General features: G+C 38.2%; 1 protein-coding gene and 1 non-coding gene across 8 annotated transcripts in view; both read left to right on the top strand.

Moving 5' to 3' along the window:
* The window catches only part of ERLIN1 (ER lipid raft associated 1), a 35620-nt gene extending 17184 nt beyond the window's left edge, over positions 1-18436 (top strand). For 3 of the 7 annotated variants that reach the window (XM_087432443.1, XM_087432442.1, XM_004427945.3), the window contains exons 8-12: positions 2995-3053; positions 4952-5043; positions 12770-12859; positions 13814-13893; positions 16137-16866. In XM_087432443.1, the coding sequence (XP_087288569.1) occupies positions 2995-3053; positions 4952-5043; positions 12770-12859; positions 13814-13893; positions 16137-16358 (543 nt within the window). In that variant the 3' untranslated portion in view covers positions 16359-16866. Of the gene's footprint in view, positions 1-2994; positions 3054-4951; positions 5044-12769; positions 12860-13813; positions 13894-16136 lie in introns of all 7 variants that reach the window. The other 4 variants (XM_087432448.1, XM_087432445.1, XM_087432447.1 and 1 more) reach the window with 4 other exon arrangements.
* Positions 7216-7322, top strand: LOC147916878 (U6 spliceosomal RNA). Its single transcript, XR_015552603.1, has one exon. It is a non-coding gene; the product is annotated as a U6 spliceosomal RNA (small nuclear RNA).
* Positions 18437-19919: the final 1483 nt, after the last annotated feature.

Raw genomic sequence — 19919 nt, 5'->3', positions numbered from 1 at the left:
GTCCCCATATCCTGCTGATTCTACAGCCAAAATCCATCTAAAACTGTCACCGCCTCCATCTTCACTGTCACCTCTTTAAGCCAAGCCACCATCTCTTGCCTGGACTTCTACAGTAACCTCCTTTCTCGTTTCCCCACTTCCACTTTTACCCTTGTCACGTCATTTTCTGCACAGCAGCAAGAAGGATCTTTTAAATTTAGTTATGTTTATTTGTTGTTTTTATAAAAATTTATTGAATAAAAAATTTCACTTTATAATACATTTTTAAACTGGTTGATCAAGATCTCCATTGTTTTGGTTGCATTAGTCTTGTTATAAAATAGTTTCTTAATGATAGTTGGAATGCATTTTTAGAACTTCGTCTATTTTTCAGCCTTCCTATTTTCACATTACCATATGGTTATGATAATTCAACTTTTTATTCACTTTTAAAATCTGGTAAGACACATTGTCTTTTCACAAATGCCTTTGATATTTTTACCAGCATATTCTTCCAATGAGTTTTCGTTATTGATATTTTTAAGCTATATCAGATACTTAAATTGGCATATAAGTTTTAAAATTAGAAACATAGTTTATGGCTTAACTTAATCATATCATTGTCATTTTTGTTTCTTTTAGAATTTCTGACCTAGGTGAGAAGCTCATATCCCAAATTAAATTAATACTCATGGATTTAATGAGTTTTAATGCTGTTAAATATGTAGTCTTTTTTTTTTTTAAGCATTGAGGAATGCAAGTGATTCTTGGTGAATTTATTGTACATTAACAAGTTTTCTGAAATCACTGTCGCTAGTAATTTTTTTGGTTAATTTCCTTAAATGTGTGTGTGTGTGTGTGTGTGTGTGTGTGTGGTCAAAACACTTAACATGAGATCTACCCTCTTAACAAACTTTAAAAGTGTACAGTACGTTATTATTGACTACAGGTACAATGTTGTACAGCAGTTGTACTATTTATCTTGCTTGACTGAAACTTCATGAATTTCCTTAGATTTTTTAGTTATATAATTATGCCAAAATAAAAATCTTGGTTTCCCCCTCCACAACCTAGTATTTCCCAGTCCCCAAATTATCCTATTTTAATTCTTCACATAACACTTAATAACTTAAATTCTCTTGTTCATATTTTTGCTTTTTGTTGTTGTCTGTTTTCTCCCTTTAAAATTTTAAATTCCTTGAGAGCACCCTTGCCTTGTTCATAGCTGTATCCACAGCGCCTAGAATAAACAGCACTTGCCACAGACTAGGCACCCAATTAATATTTGTTGTTGAATGAACATTCTCTGTAACAATCACTATTTTAATTTTTCCCTTCTCTATGTTTATGCCCCATTTTTCCTCTTGAACAACTACAGTGGCGAATTAAAGTGGTGAAAATAGGCTTCCTTGGTAATTTTTTTCTATGTTATTTAAGGGAGTGACTATATTATATGCGGGCTTTTTTGGTTTACAATATATGCTTATGACCCAAGGGTCAGTTTCAACAAATACATGTTTCATCCTTATTTTTCCCTTTCTCCACCCACTGTGTGTGTGTGTGTGTGTGTGTGTGTGTGTGTGTGTGTCTTTTGGCCATTGTTTTTGGATATGTTGTCATTTTATTCCTTAAATCTCTTATGGTGCAACTTACTCATGGTATCTGTTACAGTGGGTGTTTATATTTTCACGTATTTGAAAATTATGAGATTTCCCAAGATTGGCAAGTGTGTAGTATGTTCTTCAGCCTCATACAGCAAGATTGAAGTCTTAAGAAGACAGTCCTATTTTGTGCATCTTTTTATAAGACTAAAAAGATATATGGCCAGTCTTTCTAATTAAATGCAATATGACAGTGCTTCCTTCTGAATCATATTAAAACATATTGGAAGTCATCTGTATTTCTGGGAGTCAACATAGTGAAATCTGGCATCTCTCAACAAATTCTGGTTCTGAATTTTTGTCTTGTGGATATCTCCATGTGTTGTTCCTTTTGGCCTCACATGCGTCACCTTCAGCATGTAATGAGTTTTTTACCGCAGTTCCCCAGCTTCTTATTCCATTTCACTCTAATTCTTGTATTTAGTTATGATAGTCCTCAAAATTATGTACAGATTTGACTGTTCTCTTTTACATAGGGAAAGGTATGTTGCTTAAAAGTTTAGCCGGTTTGCAGGGGGGTTAAATTATAACTTTCTTCAGATCAGCAAGGTTTGTGTGCTTTTGCAGTGTAGGTGGGTGGTGAGGGATGTGTAGTAAAATGAGAAGCTTTTGAGAGATCAAGTCCTAATGTAGAAAAGTTAGCCTTCAAAAAACTATTGCACTTTTCAAGTAGATAATCTTAATTATGTCCAAGTACACTCTGGTTAGGGAAACAAAGTGTCTAGTAAACAAGGTGTGCAGAGACAAGTAGACGTTGTTCTAAGTGAGATTCTAGGAAGAAAGAATGTAAACTGTTAATAGATACTTGTTTTCCTTCAGTGTTAGGCTAGATACTTGTTTTCCTTCAGTGTTAGGCTGATTATTTACAGCTAGTACTGAGTGATTGCAGGTTAGGAAGTGGTAAATTCAGTTACTGCCCACTGTGCTAAGTTGCTTTACTGACCTGGGTTTTTTGTTTGTTTTTATTTTTAACTGTTTCCTACTTTACAATTTAAATCTTGGAATTTTGCCTTCTTTCTGTTTCTTTGGTTTGCAGGTTTGAAAAGGAAACAAAAGTATCCAACTAAAGAGCTTTGTGAAAGGTCTTTTAAGGGAGAACCTTGGAGTTTATTTCCGCAATGGGTAGAGTGGTTTTTCCTGTAGCCAGGCATTTTTTTAAGGAAACAAGAAGCAGCTTATCTTTGATTCCTGGTGTGATGGCATGAAAAGTAGATTTTCTAGTGGAATTCCCACACGTTAGTAGGCAGCTGTGTCATAGTTGTTTTATTAGTTTCATTTGAGGAGCTCTTCTGTAGATTTAGTTTGAGGATTTATTTTTCAAATATACTTTGGCTTTTTCACTTTTATTTTTTAGGCTGTGCGTGTTACAAAACCCAAAATCCCAGAAGCCATAAGAAGAAATTTTGAGTTAATGTGAGTAATATGCATGGGATCCCAATATTTTTATTTAGGGCTGTCTACACATTAATATACATTCTAGAGGAAACTTATGTGTGAGAGATTGCACTCTGGGGTGGAGTCTGTATCTGTCTTCCATACTTTATTTCTAGTAATATTGCCTATTCTGGTATCTTATTTCCCACTACACTCTTATTAGTATTCTCTTTATGTATAGACATTTCAGGAGCACCTTCAGGGGCTAAGGATGCAGTTTGCTGTAGAATATTGTTGAAGCCTAACGAGCTATAATTTGGATGTGAATAATACCTTGAATTAAATATTAGTATAAGAGAGAAAGAGTCCTAGCTGTTAAGGTTGAAGAGAGTGCCTGTACTCTGTTAGTGTGTTATAATGGTAAGACGCCTTGTTGGTATAAAGTTTGGTTTTCCATTGTATGTGACTGTGTATCTAAAATTAGACCTGGATCTTTATAATTTGCCTCTGGGGAAGCTTTGCCTGAGTTGACTTCTGGTTGTCTTCTCTTTTATGTGTCCAGGACTGACTGGGAATGAGAAGTTACTTGCTTGACATGAAATTAGTTTCTAAGTATTTTAGAAAATCCCTTTTAGGGGAATACCCATTGCAGTTGAAATGGCAATATTATTCTTGTGTGGCAGGTACTGAAAAGTAGAAACAAAAGTCTTGAGGAAATTTGGGTGATATGTTAAGAGGAAAAATATGAAATGCTGGAAAAATAACTTTGCAAAAGTCAAGAATACAACAGATGTATAAATACAGGCAGCACAAGAAGTAATAGTACTTCTTTATGGAGTGATACACTTCTGAATCCTTATTGTTCCCAAGTCTGTATCTTCTATTATGCAGAGTTTTATTTTCTCTTTTTCATTGTAGAAAAGGAACTCTTCTTTTAAAACTATAAAGCACAGAGTGCCAGGCTGGATAGATCATGGGTCTGATCCATTTACAGAAAAAATTTTTATTGAAGGCTCAGGATGTCTTAGGCTTTAAATATGATAGCTTCTGGTGATGGAAAGATGAATACTCTGTGTTCTCTGCCCTCAAATAACTCAGAGTATCCAGAATATCATTTTATGTCTTTATCACTGTTGGCAGGAGGAAAGGGGAGAGTCTGGGGGAAAATGTTTTGGGGAAACTATTGGAGTTACTTTTCAGATAATTCTGGATCTTTGCTAATTTTGTAGACTTTTGGAATTGCAGAATTAAAAGCCACCTTGGGATCATCCAATCTAACCTCCTACCCAATAGTTATCTGTTTTTATACCATTTCTGCCATGTGGTCACCCAGTCGTCATTTGTACATGCTTAGTGATAGGCCAGCCATTTCCATTATTAGAAAGTTCAGATTCTTAGAAGATTCTTCTTTACATTGAACCCCAGATCACCATCTAATAACTGCCGCCTAGATATATCTTCTGTACCACAAATAGAGCCACTACACGAGAGTGTCTGCTTGAGGAGGGGCTGAAATCCAGCTCCCTTCTACTTGCCAAACCATGCGCCTGAGGGACTGCATCTTCCCAGAGGTTGGTGCCTTATGCTAATTGGTCCAGAGGTGCTGTATGGGCTAGTTGGAGGCCTAAAAGCAAAGGAAGCATTTTTATACTCCAGATACTTCCAGATCACAGGCCTTTCCATGATACAATTAGAGGAAGAGGTCAGACTAAAATTCAGATGTACTAAATTTGATTCCTATGTCTGAGTGACTTTGGGCAAATCATTTAATCTTTCAGCCTCAGATTCATTGTAAGTAAAATAGGGTAACGCTCCTCTTGCCTACCTTAATGGGTCAGAAAGTTCTTATTGAAAATGGTTCTCTGACTCACTATAGAGTCAGAATTACTGTCTGTGACGCACATCATTTCTAATTTTTGTAATATTTTGCTCCACAGGGAGGCTGAGAAGACAAAACTTCTTATAGCTGCACAGAAACAAAAGGTTGTGGAGAAAGAAGCTGAGACAGAGAGAAAAAAGGCTGTTATAGGTACTTGAATTTCTTTCTGAAATGGACGTTTCTAAGTACATGTGTTAGGAGTTTGTCCTATATTGGATACTGATGGGACTCAAATAAGATTGCATCATACATAGTGGAGGACTCTGGAAACTCCTCTGTATGTTCTGATGTCCTAAAGCCTTTAAAAGTAGATGAGGCTGGTACTTAATGAAGTGCTTTGGTTCTCCACCATGTTGTTGGCTCCCACTGCTGTCTTTTTCTAGGAGGGGGAGAGTGGATAAGGTTTGGGGGCAGCTTTAGCCTCTGTGGAGTAGGGTTTTTGTTTATACAGATTGAGAATAGGAAGTTTTCTGGCCAAAGCTCAGGATTATAGTATGCATCCTTGCTATTGACATGCGCCTAGTTTTATCTGGATAGTTAGATGTTGCCTGGATAGATAGATAGATGTCTTCGAAAATACAGCAGGAGTGCTTATAGCACATTTTGTATCACAGTGGCTTCCCTAACACTCCAGGTACCGTATATTAAACTGCCATCTTAGGCTCTCATTTGTTTGTTCCTTGGGATACTGAAAGTTTAAGAAGTTTTTTATTAAATATTTCAAATATGCAAGAATGTATAGAGAACAATATAATGAAAGCTTAACATTTTGCCATATTTCCTTCAGATCATATTTTCTTTTAAGAAAAAATTTGTGTATCTGTTTGAAGCCTCCTTTGTACCCTTCCATTGTCTTATTTCTTACCTGTCTTCTCAGAGTAGCTTCTATTCTAAAGTTGATGTATATCTTTTCTGTCCATATTTTTATACCTTTACTATCAGTACGGAGCAATAAATAATTCATAGAATTGTTTTAAACTACAAAAATGGTATCAAACTTTACCTTTTATTTCACAGCTTGCCTTTTTTACTGACATTGTTTTGAGTTTTATTTATATTGATACATGTAGATCTAGTTCATTTTTAACTGCTGTATATTTCATTCTATGAGTGAACCTCAGTTAATTCTGATGGATTACTGATGAAGAGTTAGGTGGTTTCTAGTTTTTCCTTACTACAAACAGTGCTGCAGTGATTCCCTTATCCGTGTCTTTTTGTGCACATGCAAGAGTTTTCCTAGACTAGTGCTACTCAACATGTGGTGGGAGTTGGTGCTCTATCACCAGCTTTTTGTTTTTGATCCACAATGAGATGAGTACAGAAATTGGGAATAAGTGTTTAGAAGTTCTTACCGCATTTTAACACAATAATTTTGTCTGTTGAATCTGTAATAAAAAACTGGAGCTTATGGTTTTGTTTTTTGATATTTTTCCTAGTAATTCATTTTTATTGTAATTTACAAAATTGGTTCCTAACAGATTGAAATAGCGAAAAAAAGAAAAGAAAAGCTTTCCCACAGGTAGTTTGAGAAGCACTGCTCTAGAATACATATCTCAAAGTAGAATTGCTGAGTCATAGGGTGCACACATCTTTAAATTTACAACATATTGCCAAATTGCTCTCCAAAGTTTTCTTCCATTTTACCCTCTCTTCAGCAGTGTTTGAGTTCCAGTTTCTGTGCTGCGATATTGAGTTTCCATTTCTGTACATACTCCTCAAGCCTTGGAGTTATCAGACTTTTTAGAATGTATGCCAGTTTGATGGTGGACTTGATATCACGTAATTTCAATTTGAATTTCCCTGGTTACTAGTAAAGTTGAATATTGTTTATTGGTCATTAAGATTTCCTTTTTTTATATGTGAATTGCCTGTTGATATCCTTAGCCCATTATTTGATTACTTTTTCTGAACTGATTAGTAGAAGTTCTTTATATCTTCTAGATATTAATCCTTTCCCAGGTTTGTGCATTGCAGCATCTTCTCTCAATTTGTGGCTTGTCTGAACTTTATGATGTCTTGGATGTACGTATATACAGTCATGCCTTGCTTAACGGAATGTGTTCTGAGAAATGTGTCGTTAGGCGACTTTGTCATTGTGCGAACATCATAGAGTGTACTTACACCAACCTAGATGGTATAGCCTCCTACACACTCAGGCTATATGGTACTAATCTCGTGGGACTACCCTTGTATATGTGGTCTGTCGTTGACTGAAATGTCGTTATGCGGTGCATGACTATATTTAATTTTCATGTAATCAAATTCATCAATATTTTCCTTTCTGGGTTTTACTTTTCCTGTCTTGTTTAAGAATTCTTTCTCATGCTCGCTTCGGCAGCACATATACTAAAGTTGGAACGATACAGAGCAGATTAGCATGGCCCCTGCGCAAGGATGACACGCAAATTCATGAAGCATTGCATATTTAAAAAAAAAAAAAAGAATTCTTTCTCAACTCCGAAGTAATAACTTTTATTCTGAAAGTTTAAGGTTTTGCTGTTCATATTCAGGTCTTGAATCCATCTGGCATTATTTTAGAGTTTAGTGTGACATAGGAGTTCAATTTTCTTTTTTCCAAATGGCAAGCCAGTTGTCTTAGACTCTTTATTGAATAGTTTATTATTTCCTTTACTTATTTCTAATGCCACATCTGTCATATAACAAGATCCTATGTATAATTTGTTCTGTTGCTAGGTCTCTGTTTTGTTTCAATTTCTTGGTCCATCCTTCTCCAGTATTACCTTGTTTGAATTACTGGAACTTTTATCTTGAGCCTTGCTATCTGGGAAAGCAGCAAGTTTCTCCTTAACTTTTCCTCTTAACTGTTCCTAACTATTCCTAAAATTGTTTTGGATTATCCTAAGCCATTTATTCCTCCATATAAATTTTAGAACCAGCTCTTGTCAAGTTCTGTAAAATACTGTGGTGGGGTTTTGATTGGAATTGCATTACTTGTATACATCAATTTGGAGAGAATTATAATATTTATGATATTGAGTCTTATGAATCTATTTCTCCATTTATGAGAAATATCTTTCCAAAAAGTGTCATAATTTTCTTCTTCAAGTTCTTGCACATTCTTTGTTAGAGATTTATTCCTGTATATTCCTCAAGAGTTTTGCTATTATAAATAGGCTCTTTTTTGAAGGCACATTTTCTAACTGATTTTTGCTTTTGTATAGGTATGCTGTTGAGTTTTTTTTTTAGCAGTCTTGCTGAAAATGCTATTATTTCTAATAGTCTCTTGGATTTCCCATGTGAGCAATCATGTTGTCTTCAGATGAGCACAGTTCTGGTTTTTCTTGGTAGTCCCAAACCTTTTAGTTCTTCTTATCTTACTGCTTTAGGCTGTGACTTCCAGTGCAGTGTTGGAAAGAAAGGTGGTGACAGGCATTCTTGTCTTATTCCTAAGTTTAATAGTCCTGATGATGTTTGCTGTATTTAACTTTAATCAGGTTAATGAAGTTTTCTTCTGTTTCTTGCTTGCCAAGAGTTTTTATCATGAATGGCTGTTGAAACTGTATCTGTTGAGATGACCATATAATTTTTCTTTTTAAAGCTATTGTTGTGGTGAATTATATTAATAGATTTTCTATTACTGAATTATTTTGTCTTCCTGGGATGAACCCACTTGGTCACGATGTCAGAGGTTCACCACAGTACATTTCTCTATATGGCTTGCTGATAGTTTCTTCAGAATTTTTACTTTTATTTTCGTAAGTGAAGTCAGCTTATAATTGGTTTTTCTTGTACTCTTACTGTCGGGTGTTTTTTTGTATCGTGGTTACACTAGCCTCAAAGTGAGTTGAAGAGCATTACTTTTTTTTTCTGTGTTCTGGAACATTTTGTATAAAATATGTTTTATCTCCTCTTTGTAGGTTTGATGGAACTCACTTGTAAAAACCATCTTGATCTACTGGGGTGTGTGCTTCTTGGTATACTTGTTTGTTTTTGTGATAAAATTTAACCTACTGATTTAATTTTTATCTTAAGTATAGGTCTGTTTGGGTATTTGTTTCTTTTTAAGTCTGTTTTGGTAGTTATGCTTTTTTAGAAAATTGTCCATTTCATCTGATATTTCAAATTTGGGGGCATAAATTTGTAGAATTCTCTTATGATTTTTAAAACCCTCTACCAAATCTGTATGCCCCCTTTTCATTCCTAAAATTATTTATGCCTTCTCTTTTGCTGGATCAGTTTTGCCAGAGGTCTGTCTTATTTTATTCACTTTTTCAGAGTGCTGGATTTTGATTTGGTTGATGCTATTGTCAATTTCTTTTCAATTATATTATTTACACTTTGTTTTTTTGTGAGGAAGACCAGCCCTAAGCTAACATCTGATGCCCATCCTCCTCTTTTTGCTGAGGAAGATTGGCCCTGGGCTAACATCTATGCCCATCTTTCTCCACTTTATATGGGACACTGCTACAGCATGGCTTGACGAGCAGTGTGTCGGTGCGTGCCCAGGCTCCGAACCTGCAAACCCTGGGCCGCTGAAGTGGAGCGTGCACACTTAACTGCTATGCCACCGGGCGGCCCCTACACTTTATTTTTATTATTTCTTTGCTTCTGCTTTTTTTGAGTTTACTCATTGGTTCTTTTCTAGCTTTTTGAGTTACTTAATTCTTTAGTTTTCAGTCTTTCCTCATGAAAACATGTAAGATTATAAATTTTCTTCTAAGTTCTGCTTTAGTTAACATCTCACAAGTTTTGAAATGTAGTGTATTGGTGTTCAGTTTTAATTTTTTAAAAAACATTTTCATTATGATTTCTTCTTTGGCTCATGATTATTAAAAGTATATTTTTCAATTTCTCATGGAATGGGTTTTCAAGGGGCTACCTTTTTGTTGTTGATTTCCAATGTTATTGCATTGTAGTCAGAAAATATGATGTTACATGAATTCTTAAATATTTGTTGAAATTTGCTTTGTGGCCTGTCGGTGCATGGTCCTTTTTTGGTAAATGTTCTGTGTGTGCTTGAAAAGATTGAATGTATGTACTCTATTTGTTGGATCCATTGGGTCAGGTTTATGAATTGTGTTGTTTACATCTTCTGTATTCTTCTAATTTTTGCCTTCTTGAGCTATCAGTTACTGAGAGAGGTGTGTTAAAATCTCTCACTATAACCATGGATTTGTTGACTTGTAATGTTTTTTCTTTATGTATCTTGGGGCTGTATCATTAAGAGCATTCAGGTTCAGGATGGTTACATCTCCCTGCAGAATTGCTCCTTTTATATAATAACCCTCCTTATCCCAAACATGCTTTTTGGCTTAAGGTCTATATTGTCTGATGATAATATAGCTATGCCAGATTTCTCTTGGTTAGTTATTTTCTTGATGTATCTTTTCCCATCCTTTTACTTTCAACTTTTCTGTGTCATTATGTTTTAGGTGTGTCTCTTGTAAACAGCATATAGGTGGATTTTGTTATCTTATCCAATGTGAGAATCTGTCTTTTAACTGGTGAGTTTAGTCTTTTTATATTTATTGTGGTTACTGCTATATTTGGATTTGTTTGTATTGTTTTGTTTTGTGCTATTTACCATGCATTTATTTTTCTGCTTCTTTTTCCCCTCTTTTCTGATTGGTATTGAGTTGATTGAATTTTCTTTATTCTTTTCTTCGTTTCACTTGATTGGAAGTTTTACATTCTATTTCTAGAATGTATAACTAGTTATTATCTATAAAATGTTAACAAGCATACCTGACTTGACAAAGTCTAAAGTAATCATTCTTTCCATCCTCTTCTTGAACAATACCTTAGAATGCTTTAATTCTTATCACTGTCCCCCAATTTTACATATTATTGTTGCCTAGTATTTTACTTTCATGTTGTTTTTATTCCCTCATTGATTATCATCATCGATTCTTACAGTTAACATTTGTTTTGATTTACATGTGTTATATAATTTTTTCCTCTCCACTGCTTCTGACAATTCATTCTTTATTCTGCTTTTTTTTTTTTTCAGTGAAGGCTAAGGAGTGGAAAACTTACTGTCTTCCTTGGTCTGAAATGCTTTTATTTCATTCTTGAATGGTAATTTAGCCTACAGTTTTAAGCCCAAATAAACTTATTTTTGTCACTTGGCAGTATTATTTCATTTTGGGGGGGCGCTCTTCTTCTCTTTTTACTTTTAAAATTTTTCTCTCTGTCTTTGGATGTTCTCCAGTTTCACTGTTTTGTGGCTAGGTAGAGAAAAGCTTGCTTCTCACTGGCCTGGTAGGGAGAGTGTTTTAGTGTCATTGGAGTTATAGCCCTTTAGTGGTCTTGGTTTTATACAGAAGTCTCAGTTCTAACATCTCAAGGCCTCATCTCCTGGCCCTGCATGGGCAATAGTCCCTCTCTCTCTCCCTCCCAAGTCCCTCTCCACCCCCAGGGCTGCCACCAGACAGGCTCTCAGCTCTCCCTTTGCTTATGTTTCTTGAGGATCTTCCATTCTTTCTAATGATCTCAGCCATGTGTTAAAAGACAAACTTATGTTTTATCTAGCACTTTAAGGTGTTGTTAGCTAAAGGTTTTTCTCATTGGCCTACTCCACCATTTTTCTAGAACTAGAAATCTGGTCATGCTCTTTTTTATCCCCACATGTCAGAGAACAGTGTTACATGGGATTACCTCAGCGGTTCCCCTGTGTTGAGACACTCTTCTCTGGGTTCTAGCTGCAAGCTTCAGATCCCTCATCTTTTATTCAAGTTTTAGCTTGAGTTTCTGCTTATAGCTAAATTGAGTTTCTGCTAAATTTCTAGCCCAGCTGAACACAGTAGTCTATTTTTAGTATGGTATGTTATAGATTGATTTTAATCTGATGACAAAATAGGGAAGTATGCCCTGAGGTTGTTGATAAAGGATACTCTCTTCTAGATGGAAGAAACCACTTGAAAATTTTCATTCCATTATGCATTTCTCCAAGGGCCAGAGATATGTTAAAATACTCACCTTCTTTGGCTGAAAAGGAGAATTGAGAATGTTCTTCAAGAATTGCACTAATTAAGTTCAAAGTGTAATTAGAGTCTTTCTTCCCTGGTCCTGGATCCTTTGGTTAGGCCAAAGGTTTATGAAGGGTATTTCATTTTCACTGCCTGTAATTGCCTGCTGCCACTGACTTGTTCACTCACAACACTTGTTTTCACATTCTCAGATGAATTATCCTGCTTTCTCTTTTATCTTCTACAGCAGTCAGAATACTCCTCCTGTGATACTATTTTCATCATGTCGTTTTCCTGATGGTAACTTAACAGTTAATCTTGAGTATATTAAAGCTAAATTCCTTAGCCTGTCACTCAAGACAGGGGTCTTCTAACCCTCTATTATTTTTTGTTGTCTTCTCTTATAGGCTGGCTTCGTATCACCTCTTCATTGTGACTTGCTCCTTCATACCTTCTTGTCTTTGTTTACGCTTTCTGCTGTGTCCTCCTAGGTCATGTCCATTATTTTCTTTAAGGTTTCTTCCAGAAGGCCTTCCTTGGTTTAACTTATCTTCCTTCTTCTTTCTTTCTCCTCCCACCTTATATAAATTGTCCTGTGTTGCCATGCATTTATGTTGCTCTGTTTTTGTTCTGAGTACTTTCATGAAGTATCTTTTTTTCCACATTAGCTTGTGGACCATTGCTATTTAATCCCACGAAGGACTGGAATTGTTGCATTTTGTACTCCCCCTTCCCACAAAACTAGCACTGTCAAAATAGAACGTGACATAGGAAATAAATTCCCTTTTTTCTGTTGAATTATTTATAGTCTGGTAGATAAAACTTAATGAACAATTAGCCCATAAAACCTTATGTAGTTAAATGTTAGACTGCGTGCTGCTGATTCTAAGTAGCTCTGGAACTAGAGAAATGTTTTTGAATGTGTCTTCTTTTATGTGTAATTATAGAAGCAGAGAAGATTGCACAAGTGGCAAAAATTCGGTTTCAGCAAAAGGTGATGGAGAAAGAAACTGAAAAGCGCATTTCTGAAATTGAAGGTACATCAGGGAGAAGAGAGGCTCTGACTGTCCTGAACTGCTGCCTCTCTGCTCAGGAATCAGGCCCTTGATTATGGGGGTGGGAAGGCCAGAGACAGAATAATCTGGTCTGGAGGAAGTGGCTGGCCTGATACTCTAGACAGATTTTTTAAAAATTGCCATTACATATCTAGCTCTTGGTTTGGTTTGTGACTCTGGGTAACCCAGCCTTATTTTCTGTCCTTAAATTGAGGCCTATTTGCTACCACTTTGTTCTCAGGCAGACAAAGTATGAGAATTACCCATCATCAGTTATAAAGAATGTACAAAAAAAGAAACTCCACCCTCACCAGTTTGTTTTCTACCTGTCAACCCAAAAAATAACAAAAAAATTACCTGGGAAAAAAAGAAGCCCCAGTTTTCACAGAGGCTCTTAAACTCCTTGATTTCACGTAGTGAGATGTGGATGTTCTTAGCTCACAGTCTTGAAAACCAAGCATTCAACCTCTTTTGTTTATACGCTGCTGCTTTCTGTCATTCTGCTGACATCACTGATTCTGGATCAAATTCAGAGGGGATGGAGACAGTGCAATGAACAGAGCAGAGGTTTCATATGAGTCTGGACCTATTTATTTTACCTGAAGCCTAGAGCCTGGGAGGGGTGTGAGGCTTTGGGTGATGGGCCTAGAGGAAAGAAAGAGCAATTTTAGGTGGAAAATGAATTGGGCTCAGATGAGCTGAGAGTTATTCGACATTGGCAAGAGTTTCCCGTTTGAGAAAGAGCTGTCTGGGGACTGGGATTTGAAAACTGCTAATGTTGTTACATGCCTTTAATAAGTAAAGTAAGTGATGGAAATATCAGGCAATGGAGAAAGGGACACCTACTTAAGGTAGAGTCTGAACTCTCACCCAGCTGAGGAAACGGATTGCAACTTTCCTTTGTTTTAAACACCTTGACTCTGTTTTGCTTTCTAGATGCCGCGTTCCTGGCCCGAGAGAAGGCGAAAGCAGATGCCGAATATTATGCTGCACACAAATATGCCACTTCAAACAAGGTGACTGGCTCTCCAAGCCACTCTCCTAATAATACACTTGGGGGCTTTGCTTTCTCTGGTAGGGGGCCCTAATGTGATAGAGGCGATTTTATCCAGCGTCAAGGAAGGGTAGTTGCCATCACACCCTCTAGAATCAGCCAGTCACTTAGCAAGACATACTCCACGCTCACTGGGTAGGGAACTTTGTATAGTTCCTTGTAAAGGTGGGGAGCTGGGACAAAGGCAGGCAGATATACAAACACAGGCCAAATGCCATCAGTCCATTCATTTGTACTGCTGTGTGAGGGCTCAATAATCAGGAAAGTTGAGGGTCTTCTCCTGAAATGACAAGAGTGACAGGAGAAGAGTAAAGTTCATTTAGAATTGCTTCCCAGATAAGGGAGCTGTTTTGGATAGATGCTAAGCTTGTTTAGAGCGGTGTGTCTCATCAGAGACATTCTTGGCATTTTGGGGTGAGATACTTTTTATTGTGGAAGACTATTTCATGCATTATGGGATATTTTGCATCCCTGGCCCTCACCTACTAAACGTCAGTAGTGCTCACCAGTTATTTTAACAGTCAACATCCCGTCCCAACACACATGTTTCCAAATGTCCCCAGCTGAGTACTGCTTGTTTATTGGATTTAAAAAGTGTTCTAGTCATGAGGAATTTCATGTGTCATAACTTGAGAAAGGAGGTTGGGTAACGTATGGGTGAACAATTTTTGTGTAAGGACTAGGGTAAATTTATGTCTAGAGAGTACAGGCCTGGTTAGCAGTAATTATTTAATTAAGAGGCAGCTAGAACCTCTATGGTATTCTGAGAAAGGAAGGATCTGACCAAGGTTTATAAGGTTATCAATTGTAGAGTAGACTGGAACAGAGAAAGAGGTTGCTAAGGTGTATGATCCAGTTTGAAGGATTAGGGTCAAGATTTAAGGTATAGATAGTGCTTAAACTCTTTCGATTTAGAAAGAAACAATACAATCTGTATTCAGAAGAAATGATAAGACATGATAGGTGACAGAATGAGAGTTGTCAGTACTTTGAAATCCAGTATAAATTTAGAAATAAACTTAACATATTGGAGGACACAGCTCTATACAAACAGAATAGGATTTGGTCAAGATGAAGGCAAGATGAGAAACTTCAGTTTACAAAACTAGCAATCCAAATCTGTCATGGGAGAAGCTGGTCAGCCACAAGTATCAAGACCTTGTCACTGAGGTCGGCCTTATGCTAAAAGGGGCAGTAGTTTTATGCTATTTTGAAAAATACTATTCAGATATTAAGCTATATTAATAAGGCTTTAGGAAGTAATTTGGTTGTGCACTGTCACCAGATTTGATGGCAATGTTTCTGCAGAGGATATGAATCAGTTGGATAGGATATAGATCCAGGGAGTGGAAGATATTGGAGGGCTGTGAAGACAAGATGGACTTTTGCCTGGAGGGTAGGCTGGGCCTTGAGATCAGGAGAGGACACTAAGGAAGGTTTTGAGGGGCTTGTGGAGGAGTATATTGCAGGGAACATTGGAAATGAGTTTTAATCAAACCTAGAGAGATTTTGGTTGGATATGTCTTGGCATCATAATTTAAACAAACAAAACACTGTAACAGGGAGAGAGATCTGGTGATTGACAACCATCTGTCCATCACAAACAGTTTAAACATCTAGCTTCTGGGTAGAAACAAGAGGCCAAACCAGGTGATTTCTTGAGATCTTCTCCAGTTCTAGAATGTGGTCAAGAAAAGCAGAATCACAGATGGTTGAATATAAGGTTATGAGCCCAGGCCCTTCCTTTGAAGCTCTGCCACTTTCGTCCATTGACCTGTTCACCTCTCAAGAGAACCAACAGAAATGCCAGACTGATTCCAGGTTGAATTCAGCTAGATGAAATGAGAAAGCCTATACTAAAGTACTTTATAGGCCCCAAGTCACTATAGAAATGTTAGTTATTATCATTACTTAGTGAGTTATCATTTATTGTTCCCCAAAACCCCCCTCCCCAATCCTTTTTTTATTAAAAAAGGAACAGCTTCTCCTACATTAGGACAGGAGCTTGTTGAAGGAACTTCAAGCCTGGAATATAGCCGTTAATGTGATAGTCACACTTCCAAGTGAGAGAGGGTCATTGGCATTGATTCAGAGTTGAGTAATAATATTCAGGAGAGCAATAGGGAAAATGTGTGTAAAGAAACAGAGAGATGACTATTGCACCAAAGTGTCTTGATGCCTTTGCTCTTATTTGCCCCCATACAGCACAAATTGACCCCGGAATATCTGGAGCTCAAAAGGTACCAGGCCATTGCTTCTAACAGTAAGATCTACTTTGGCAGCAACATCCCTAGCATGTTCGTGGACTCCACTTGTGCTTTGAAATATTCAGATGTTAGGACTGGAAGAAAAAGCTCTCTCCCCTCTACGGAGGCTCTTGAATCCTCTGGAGAGAGCCCCATCCAAAACAAGGAGAGCACAGGTTGATGCAAGAGGTGGAAATGTTCTCCCATATCAAGATATGGCCCAAGGGGTTAAGTGGGAACAATGGTTATACGACTCTTCAGATTTACAGAGAACTTGTGCTCCGTGCTCCGTCTGTTCTGCCTCTCCTGTGGTAGTCCTGGTTTGTCACCTGTTTGCAGGATAGAGCCAGCTGTCTGGCACTCACATGGTCTTTTCAGCCACAGTTTGATCAAGTATCCTGTGTTCCTTCCTGAACTGGTCCTCATGAATGAGGGAAAGTCTGATGCTAAGATACTGCCTGCACTGGAATGTTAAACACTAAATACGTAACAAGCTGTGTTTTTCTAAGCTGAGGTCTATTGAATAATGTTTACATTGGTCCCCAGAGAAATATGTGCTCAGCCATTCAAGAAATAAGAGACCAGAGAGAAGACAACCAGGACGTGGTAAGTGTAAAGAAGACTGATTACACCTGGGACCGAGGCGCTCTCTTTGGGGTCCAGTCCCAGCGTTTATCTGTGTGATTAGCATCCAGTCCACTGAAGTTCCCCAGGAAATGATCTTCCACTTCAGCAGCTTGATACAGTTTGTACCTTTTTGTTTTCCTACAGTGGAATTGGTGGCCTGCTGGGACATGCATCTTGCCACCCAACCAGAGATTCCTCGTAGAGATTCCTAATCACTAGTTTTTTGCATTAGTAGGCTCAGAGATAGAGCTTGGTTTGAAGTTTTGGATGAAATGAAACCTTTGCTTTGATCCAGAGCTTTGGGGCCCTGCATCCCCTTCCACTGGGTGATGACTGACTGCGTCACTGTCCCAGGCCATGTGTGACTAAGGTGCCTGGTTTTTAGCCACAGACAACTCCTTATATGTCACCTCTCAGCTCTGGCTGGCCAAGAGCAGGACAGGGCTTTAACCGGAAATAGGAGCAGCATACAATTCCTAGTTTTTTACTGCACAGTATTGTATCATAACTGCAGGGTTTTTCTTTTTAGAACTGGATTTGGGGTACATTCATTTGCCCCAGTACCTCTGCCTAAAGGCCAAATCCTAGGGCTGCCTTGGTTATTAGCACACTGATTCTCCTTCTCAACGTTGTTCGTTAGGAGCCCACATTTCTAAGAGTAACTTGGAAAGCATCCTTGATCATCTTTGTCTCCTTCCCTCCTCGCCCTGAGATGCTGAAATCAAAGTTGTTCTCCAACTTTCACCTTCCCTAGGAGATCAGGACTCCACTGACTTCCTAAGCAGCCAGTGGATTTAACCTTCCATGAGAGGATGACAGAGTTAACCTATTGCTATGGGAGACCTGTTTCATCTGGGCCTTTTTTCCATTAAGATTGACTTTCCTGAAACAGTGTGCCCCTGAGTTAAGCCTGAGTTTGTGCAGCTTGTTAAGACACCTTTTGTATACACTGTGTTCAAGCCAGACAGAGGAGTCGTGGGACCACTTCCAGAAACCTTTCCGCTGTCAGTCCGGTCAGTCTCGTAACAGCTTGTCGGTGGTGCCAAACACTATATGGGAAAGAAATCCCAGATTTGAGTGAGTCTTTTCCCTGGGCCTTATACTATAGAGGCATTTGTAATATGGAGAGAATCATTTTTTCATTTTTGCTCATTTAATGATATATACATTCTCTTTATGAATGAATTTTGTGTTCTCCAACCCTCCTTAGAAGAACTTCTGAACTGTAAAAGTAAACTTTTCACCTGTCATATTGTTGCTGCAGATAAATAATGATTGTGGTGGGAAATCTGGATCATTGACATTTGTGCTTTCATTCCTAGAGATGTTTGCTATTCCCATGAGCTAAAAGCTGTTTCCTCAAAGTGATGGATGTGGGTTTTCTTACAAGCCACAGGCCCTGATGGCAGAGTTGAAGAACAAGGAAATAGCATTGTGAAGTTTTAAAGAAAGTCCTTCCACTTAAACTCCCCACGGAGTGTGCTTCCCTTTGCTCACTCGAGCTCTAAGTCTATCCCTCCTTCAGGGATGTTCCTTTTGGTAAATATACACTGTAATCTTGAGGTCTAAATTTATATGTGAATTGCTACCTTTTTTAAAAAAAGAAACTAAATAAAATTATTTTACTATCAATGATTTGTGTTTTTTCCATATCTCCCCCTTGTTTTCTGTTGTCTTAACATGCTCCTAAGACTCTTGCCCATTTCAACTAGGTAGCCAGTTTATTTACAGTTTAACTGTAGAGGCTTTTTTAATACGCTTCCCAGAATACTTCCTCCCTGCTATAAGAATTTTAAAAGCAGCGTTTCCACTGTTTCCTGACTCAGGGAATTTAACAAGGGATGTTCTGATTCTTTTGGGATGCAGCCAGCAGCAGGGGAGGGAAGGGAGAAGACAGAGCATTGTGCCCCTTGAAGACTTCCTGAGAGCTGAAATACCCTGAGGAAGGGAAGAGGCAGTTATCCCTAGGCAGAGCAGGGACAAATTGTGTAAATTATAACTGGCAATGGTACAATATAACTAACTTTACTAATTCAGATGTTAGCCCAAGAGCCAGGGTTGGGCCTGCTCTTCCCAAGCTCTCAACATTCCCTCCTGGGGACAATTTCACAGTGATGTTGGGGCAACAGGGCCTGGTAATTGGGAGTTGTGGGGAAAGCAACCCTTTACTCAGGTTCCTGTGGGATCCAACCCCATGGTATCCTACATCTGCTGCTGCAGACCAGGGAAGTTGAATTAATTTGAACCAGTAATCCTGTAGGATTTTGGTAGGTATTAAAATGAAATGATTTAGAATTGAGCGATTTCTGCCTCTTGCTGTGGGTAGGGAATTTCGTGAATTAGAAGTTGTGGCTTCTAATTGCTTTAGGATTAAGTCCCAAATGCCGTGCATACACAGCTCTTCGTGATCTGGCCCCCACTGCCTTCTCTGCCCAGGTCCTTGAATGTACCTTCTCTCTGTTTCTGTGCATATATTGTTCCATCCCCACTTTTCCTCCATTATAGCTCCAACTTTCCTTTGCTGACTCCTAATGAGTCTTCACCTCTTCAGCGAGGTCCCCCTGAACTGTTTGCTCATGTCAGCATCTCATGCTTCCCCCTTTGCAACACTCCATGTGCTTCACATTACCTGATGTCTGTTCTCACAAATGTTCAGCTCTCTGGGGGCAGGGACTGTGACTGCTCTTCCCTGGGGTGGTATCTACTGCTCATGCCTAACGGTGCCTGGCCCATATGACTTGGTCTGTTTTCCTGCGTGAAAGAACAAAAGGATGCGTGTGAAATGCAGGTGAGTGAGTAGTGGGAAAAAGGACACGGAGGTTAGGCTGGAGTATCCATGTCGGGACTTAATGTGTAACCATGGGAAGTTACCTAATGTCTCTGAATCTGTTTATGCATCCTTGCAGGGCTCTTCAGTGGGTCAGCAAGATATGTTTATGCACCTTTCAGTGATTTGTGCATGGTAATTGTTGGGGTGCGTTAGTTTACCCAGGCTATAGGAGTCAATGTATGTAAGTTCCTGTAGTGGAGAGAGTGGGCACAGTGCCTGATACATACAAGTGCATCATAAAGCGCACATTGAATTATGTCTTCAGCAGCTGTGAGCTAAGCTAGC

The sequence above is a fragment of the Ceratotherium simum genome, chromosome 6 (genome assembly GCF_057802395.1).
Source record: "Ceratotherium simum simum isolate JZ-2026a chromosome 6, ASM5780239v1, whole genome shotgun sequence".
Taxonomy (NCBI): domain Eukaryota; kingdom Metazoa; phylum Chordata; class Mammalia; order Perissodactyla; family Rhinocerotidae; genus Ceratotherium; species Ceratotherium simum.
Note: the sequence above shows the minus strand (reverse complement) of the source record. Positions and strands in the feature narration are given on the sequence as shown.